Here is an 8070-nt window from a genome sequence, read left to right on the forward strand (position 1 = left end):
GCGAGCTCACTGAGTGCTACGGATGCTGCTTCCTCAGGAGCCAGAATCCGGCTGACTGTACAGGCCTGCTGAGGAAGCAATGCCAAGCTGAACTATGAAAACCATGGTTTTCAGCTAAAACATTTATTGGGATTAAGATTCCAGAGAACAAGCCTTTGGAGGGCAGTGGAATCTCTGACAACATATAAGCTGTTTTCTGCTGGGCATGGAGACAGAGGATTGAACTAAAGGATTCTGGGAATTCTGTTTATCCCAGTAACGTGCATCTTGAAATCTTGCTTAGACTATTTCTGAGAAGAAGGAAAAGTTCTGCCAAATCACCAGGCAGAATTTTCAGGTGTGGCTGGCCACTGCTGACACAATGAATATACAAATATGGCAGGTCCCTCATCAGTAAAAGATGAAAAACATTGTTCTCTTGGGGGGGCAGTTGATTGTGGTGCTCTCCCACCCACGCCCAGACGCTCCCTGTGCCAGTGATAACACCTCCGTAATTTATGAGAAAGTCATCAAAGAGACAACAGATAGTTCTTTGGCTGTACTTTCCATTAATAAAGGAAAACAGAGATAAGAGTAAAAAAACAAAAAANCAGACATTATCGAGTTTCTGGATAAAGGGGAGCAAGAATAGGAGAGTGACCCCTCATGTTCTGGTAGCTGCTTAAGACAGGGCTTGTGGAAGTGATCAGCAAAAGCTCTCCTTTGAGCTTTGAAAGTAGAATTTCTCAGATTCAGAATTCCCTTGAGCTATACACAATTTTACAGATGGCCAATACACATACAATGATACACATGCCATGCTTTACATACGACACAAAGCCTACAGCTTACAGAGAACTCTTACTGATCCCAAGATAGGAATTTGGAGTTGCATTGAACCAAATTTCCTAATAATAATAGTAATAACCCCAAAAGACCTGTCCATATTTCCCTAGGACCCCTCCTTTCTACTCCCTTTGTCTATCGGGACTGGAAATCATTTCTATCTGAATTTCCTCCAGCAATTCAACTTCTCCTAGCCCCAAATTCCCCACATCAACAGCCAAACAAAAGCCCTTCCTAGTCCTGCTGTAAGTGAACTGTGGATTCGTTTTGGCTCAGCCTACAGCGCCGAACGGTGCTTCTCCACCCAATGGTGCTCAGAGCCAAAGAGCAGAACGTGAGGCTGGGCTCTGGGAAACTGGTCCTGGGGCTCTTGCCCGCTGCTGAGCTCCAGAGGAGTTGACATGAACTTGAGGGTGAATGTGCCCTGAACTCCTCTGACCATCTGAAAGAATTTCCAAGGAAGCAAAATCAGCATGGCCACTCAGTGTTACCAGAGGCAAGTTTCTTACCTTTTCCGTTAATGTCTTGAAAGGCCGGATCAGTGGATGGGTCTTTACATTTTCATCCAGTGAAATTCCATATTTCCATCCATTCTGACTCTGTATAAATGTTCTCAGTTCAAATATCCTTGGCATCCAAAGAGCCCCGCTGTATGACCCAAATCCCAGCTTCTATTTTCACTGAACAAATGGAATAATGGGATGTGACAGAGCTTGAAAATCCACTCCCCCCAATGTCTAATTGATCCTTTCAGGCCATCAAGCTCTCTGCCCTCTGAATTTTGAACTCTGCTCCTTTATTTCTTTTTGTTTCAGCTGCTGTCCTCGCTGCTTACTCGCTTGTGTTTCAGCCAGAAGGAGGTTTCAAAAGACCTATGAACAATGCTTCTCAGGTTAGCGTGTCATGTTCATAGGCAAGGAGAGTAGACAAGGCCAAACACATGTGAGGACTGGTCCTACTGCACGCTGCCTGGAAGGGGCTGACATGATTTGCACTGCGTGCCGGCCAACCCTAGAGCAGAATTGTAGCAATGCGTGTCTCCTAGAGTCATAGAAGTTTAGGAATTTCAAACTTCGTTCAACAAACATCGGTTGAATGCCTACTACACCAGACTCTGTCCCAGGCACCGCGGATTCAGAGGTAAGTAAGAGCCCCTGATTGTCATAACCTCACAGCCCAAAGACTCCTGGCTGATCTTTTGAAATCTCTGCCTCTGCCCACTTATTAATGAGTCTGTTTCTCAAGTTTCTGTCCCTTCTCCAGAGCACACGCTCCCTGGTAGATGTAATCCAGGCCCACGGTCCGCAGGTGGACTAATCTCAGTCAGTATCCAGCCCAGATATCTTTCCTAATTTCCAAACTTACTGAAGCTCTGCTTCGATGCCCCCAGGTACCTCCTCTCATGCCTGAAGCAGAACCTGGCATTTCACTCCTCTCAGGGGCCCCTCCTCTTGGGTTTCCTGCATGTCAGTGAATGGCACCAGCCTATGCCCACTTTCCAAGCCAGACGTGGCGGATCTTCCTTGATGCCCCCTTCTCTGCACCCTCTCACATGTGTTCAACCTCCCAGACCTGTTCATCAGTCTGCTTCTCTAGCTTCCCTGCCAGTGTTTCCGTTCTGGCCGCCATCGGCTCTCACCTAGATTACTGCCACAGCCTCCGTGCAGCCTCTCTGCCTCCAGTCTCGCCATCTCTCCGTGGACTCCATTTTCTACGTGACCGTCAGGTGAGATTTATAAAATCACCCGGGGGCAGGGCACTCTACCGCTTTAAGATTTTCTGGCTCCCAGCTGTCATCATGACAAAACCCAAACTCCTTGTGGCCTCTGAAGCTATCGTGAGATCTTGCTGACCTTTCTAGACTCATTTCTCACCCTTCTTCCTCTGCTCTACTCTGTGATCCCACGATACTGAACTATGGTTCTCCAGAGCCTCCAGACTCTCCCTCACGTCTCTGCTTGCATCTGCTGCTCCCATGGACTGCACTGTACTTGTTTCCCTGGGCCTGAACAACAATGCATCCCTAAGCACACAGTGTAGATGTCCCCAGCTCAGGGAAGGACTCCTGGACCCTTACTATTGACTTAGGGACTCCTTTTATGGGTTATGTGCTCTAACCTGGCGCTCCTGCCCACCGCAGCGCAGAGCAACCTGTATAGCGACTGGCTTGTTTTGTTTACCCCACAAGACTGTGAGGCTCTTGGGGGCAAGGAAAACACTGTCTCCTGTTAGATGATCAATGCCCACGAGGCAATGGTGAGCAAGACCTGCTTCCTTATGCATGTGATGCTCACAGTCTAGTGGAAGAGAGAGAGATTAATCACATACCACCCCAGGAAAGGGACAGTTGATAACTGGCACCGCTGTGTAATTCTTATAAATATATAAAACTGCTACGGAAACACTATGAAGGAAGAGAGCAAGATGCTAAGAAGGCCTATATCAGAGAAATCTGGGAAAGAGGTACCCTAGGAGCTCACACTGGGATGGATAGTCGAAGGATGAATTGGTGACTGGTGTTTGCATGAGTGTAGATGCAGATGGGGACTGGCTCAGAGTGAGAAGGGTTTCAGGCTCATGTAGTGTGTTTGTGTGTGTGTGTGTGTGTGTGTGTGAGACAGAGAGACAGACAGAGATACTAAAAGAAGGGGATGTGGCTGGAGGGCAGAGGGACAGATGAGGCTGGAGACGGCAGCAGAGGCCCGGTGAGGTAGTGTCTATCGTCGGGCCGTGTTTAGGATTTTGGCCTTTGTATTAAAAATGGTTAGAAGCTATGAAAGGACTTTAACAAGGAGAAGGGCTGGGCTGGAAAACAGTGGTAGAATATGGCTCAATTTGCATACTGAAACTAGCACTTGCCAGCAGCGTAAAGAACAGAGCAGACAAAATGCACATGGGCAGACTAGTTAGGACATTATCACCATCATCTGGGCGCAGGATGACTGTAGCCTGGACTAAAGCCACGGCACAGAGAGACAGACCTACACAAATTCAACAGCGACTAACGAGGTAAAATCCACGTGGCTTAGTGAGAGGCTGGATATTGCTATCGGTTCGTGGAGGTGTCCCTTTTCCCCAACTCATAGGTTGGCCAAATAGGCATGTTGCTCCTTCTAGAGCAGGGGTCAGCAGCCTGGAGCCCTTCAGCCCAACCACCCAACCCTGTGGTAGAAATACAGGTTCTCAGCACAGGCACACGCTTGCATATATGTGTCACCTCCAGCAATGGTTGTGTTACAACAGCAGAGATGAGTGGTTGTAACAGAGACGGCCTAGCCCACAAAGCCTGCAATGTTTACTATCTGGCCCTTTACAGAAAAAGTGTGCCAACCCCTGTTCTAGAATCTCGAGGCATGAGCCCATCCTATAGTTACAAGGATCGTCGTTATCATCAGTCCCAAATAGACAGTGATCAAAGAATAAAAGCAGACCCCAGATCAATATAGAGGCTGAGCCAGTGGTTCAAGGTGTCCCTGCTCCAGGGCACACGGCTCCGAGGTGGTTTTCTGTGGCTTTGCTGGGGACGTGGCTTCACAGTTACGCGCCGGAAGCCACAGCTGAGCAATGGCCCCAATCCTTAACTGGCTGCCCACAGGAATCCTGGATGGCTTTGGCACATTTCTCCCACTTTGCCTGCCAGCATTAAAGGGCTGACAGAGCAATTAAACTCATTAAGCAGCCTGACCTCATGTGGTGAGGAATTTTAAACACCAGATGGACAGGCTTATTAATAAGGGAGTGTCTGGAAGTTCTACTGCTGCCTGCCTTAGGAAGATGTGTGTCCTCCCTAGAATAAAATTCAGTTTGCTGGCAGAATGCAAGGGCAAGGCTTTCAGTTTTATTTCCCCTTTTCCAACGCTACATTCAAAGAAAAAATTAATGAAAGCCTCCTGCCCCGCATTACGTGTTGACGTCAAAACCACGCAAGCATGTGCTCAGGGCAAACTGCAGAATATGCAATGTTTAGAAAGGAGTTAACGCTCCCAGAATCAATCATTTTCTTGAGAAATACAAAAAGCAGCACCAGCCGTTGCTACCGCCTATTTCCCCGGCCTCCACCAACCCTGGGAAATTGCTGCTCAGAAATAATGAATGCTCTTGGCACGGCCAGTCTGTCACTTAGACAAATCAGGCAGATTTCCAGGATTGGACCCGTTAATGTGGTTGGGCTGGTTTTTTTCCCCCTGATGACTGTCAGTTGGATGATAACCCTTACCTTGTCACAGGCCCATTTATCATGTGAATGCTCCGCGTACTTGGTGACGATGTATTCCCATTTTTCAGGCAAGGAGAAACTGTGAAATGAGAAAAAAAAATTACAACCTCCCCAGGCACTTGAGCTGGATGTTGTGCAAAGATGGCCAGAACCAGCAATCAGTGATCAGAAGTTAGACTGCTGACCCAAAGCCGAAGCTGGATTCCCAACCGAGCTTCCTATGCGGAAGGATGGCGTGTCCATGCTGGGTCACAAACACACACGCTGTCTAATCAGAGGCTGTCACTGCGTGAGCCTCGGCTGCATGGGTGACCTCCCTCCCGCTGCTCCAGGTGCCCTTGGCTCCCTAAGAACCACCCTGGCTCCTGAGCCAGACCAGTCTGGGTGAGCCAGGGAGAATCCTTTAATCCAAAGATACTGCCTGTAACCCCAACACTCCAATCTGGGAGTGCCAGGAACGGGTGGCTAGAGGAGCAAATGTCACAAAATAGTGGTGGTCGTCTACCTTTCTGGATGCAGTGACTCATGTTTAAATATGAGAATCTGGTTAGGAGGGCAGACATCTGTTTCTGTTAGCCCGGCAGCTTCTGTCCCCTCAGGCAGTAAAAGCACCTGCATCTTTCTTCGAGGAGCAAGTCTTGCATGGCACGGAGTCTCACGTGAACAGCCATCAAGAACGGGCATCCGACTAGGCCAATCGGACTCACTCTCCCCGGAATCTGAGCCTAGAGACGTTGGAGAGCAAGCAGCAAACCCTTGGAGCTGATGCCCCCAACGGGGGTACTACTTGAAGGTTCTTCATTTGGTCACTCTGCCTTGCTTCCTGTCCTTCCTGAGGCCTCATTAGTCAGCTTTTCACTAGGTTTTGATAATACGCCTGTATCCTTCCAGTAAGGTGCTTTTCTGCTTAACTTAGAGCTCCTGTTACTCATATTACCCAAAGAACCATACTAATGCCAGAGGCGTATGTGAAGAAATCAGATCTCTCAAAATAACATGGAACCATAGCCATCTTTAGCGAACAATTGCTAGCACAGAGCGTCTCCAAGTGTTTATGAAGGCATCCAGGTTACTAGTACCATCTGTCATCCTTCAGCACGTTTACGTTTTCACAGGGTGAAATTCTCCAAGGTCAACACCTGCCTTCTCCTGGGCCCTAGCTTGGTGGTTTACCACGCCCCTAACCTCTTCTTTACGGTAGGTTCAATTCTGTTTCCCACCATCCACTCAGCTCAAGGCTCCATCTGATGAAATGTGTACTTAATTCTCCTGAAGATGAATTTTACACATTATCAAAGCTGACAGCCCCTAGGAATGGCTCAGGCTACGCCTCTCATATGAGAACTACTGCCACAAAACACAAGTCTGACGGGCTCATACAGGAGGTCTTGCTTTCCCTGCTCAATCCCAAAGCATTTTTAGAGTTCTTAACTTAAAGTGCACCTGGAGATGAAGACTGTATGACCCACAACACATCATCATGACTAAGGAAAAACTGCCACAAGACAAAATTGAACGTATGTTGCCCAACATTCTAACTGTGGCCTGGTCATTACCAGGGAGGAATGCTGGAGAACCAGAAGGAGGGAGTAAAAGATACTATTATAAGGTTATTCCAAAATTCCAGCAAAATTTCAGCATGGCAAAGAGTGGGTCCAGTCTTTCAAATAAGGACCCCTTGCTGTTCTGTCATCACACCCTGAGGTCTTACTGGAGTTCAGCTAAGTGTTATTTATAGAGTTGTTTTGATGTATGATGCTATTAGAACTATAGAGGCCTAATTCACAAAGAATGAAGATTTTGTCAAAAAACTCATTAATACATTAATTGCATCATTTGTCAGGGCGGTTCTTGCAATGCCTCAGGCGACATTCACTTGCGAAGAACATTCATCTCTTATAATAAATAAACCACCCCCCAAAAGAAAGCCCAGAATATAATAATACAGTATATAATCAGCTATGGATGGATGAAACCTTCAGGAGTTGAGGACAAAATCCAGTGTCTGATGCGACGTGTAGCATTAAGGGAAATGATCAGCAGTGTTGGCAAGAGGGAAGGAAGGAAAGTTTACATTTCTTGCACCTTCTGAAAGAGAAACACTGGCAACTGGGCAAAATACAGGATCAGCTTAGAGAGGATTCTGGACTCACTTCATGGTGTTGATGGGTTTGGGGTCAAAGTTGCCATCTGCATCCACTGAGATCTGTTTCTCCAATGTGGCTGAGATTCTGGTATCTAAATAATCTGGTGGCAGGGCCCCCACTATAGCACTGAGACAAGGAAGGGCCATTCGGAAAAGGTCTGGGTCATACTTCTGTGAAGAAAGACAAAGACCATGTTAGTAGAGAGGTGAGAACCAGGGCTACCCATGCGGAACCATTCAACAATTAGCTGAAGAAAACGATAACATGCTTGCATTTGTCTAGGGTAACCAAAACGGGGAACGTGTAAACTCTTGGATACTTTCTGGCAGAAACTGAGTGATCCTTAGAGGATGAAATGACAACCTGTGAAGCCCTCAAGTCACCATTTGCTTTAAGTTGAAAAACCTTCAATCAAAGTTGAAATCATTCTCTCCCAAGTGGTTAATTGCAGGAGTATCTAAGGGTACCAGTGGTCTATAAACTTGTCCGCCATGGATGGTTATAGAAACTGACCCAGCCTGCGTCCGGATGGGGCTGCAGCAGCCCTGCCAGTCCCCTGCCAGTCCCCTCACTAGCTGATATGGGTCTTATGCTGGTGTTGGCAGCAGACGACTCAATATCACATCCACCCTCTCGACTGGGCCCAGAAAAAATTCCAGTCAAATAACATGGGGTTAGGAGCAGCTTTTGATCTACTCATACGAGACGAAAGGAAACTGGAATACAGAAAATTTAAGTGCAGGTCAACAGCAGTGGCAGCTATACACAGGCTCCGGACTTTGGTAAGAAGACCAGACCTACCTCAGATGGTGGGTCTGCCTTTAAAGTGATGACCTCAGAAATCTGGATAACCTGGGTGAGGGGAGTGGACGCAAGTGTGAG

At 47.4% G+C, this 8070-nt stretch overlaps 1 protein-coding gene across 1 annotated transcript; it reads right to left on the reverse strand.

The window, feature by feature from the left end:
* Nucleotides 1-1334: 1334 nt before the first annotated feature.
* LOC117800895 (ryanodine receptor 3-like) lies at nt 1335-7358 on the reverse strand (the record flags this gene model as incomplete). Its single annotated transcript, XM_034653440.1, has 3 exons — nt 1335-1424; nt 5042-5120; nt 7195-7358. Coding segments are annotated over 3 exons (333 nt in total), but the record flags the coding sequence as incomplete, so codon positions are not given.
* Between the last annotated feature and the right edge of the window lie 712 nt (nt 7359-8070).

This window comes from Ailuropoda melanoleuca, unplaced genomic scaffold (assembly GCF_002007445.2).
Source record: "Ailuropoda melanoleuca isolate Jingjing unplaced genomic scaffold, ASM200744v2 unplaced-scaffold8760, whole genome shotgun sequence".
NCBI lineage: Eukaryota > Metazoa > Chordata > Mammalia > Carnivora > Ursidae > Ailuropoda > Ailuropoda melanoleuca.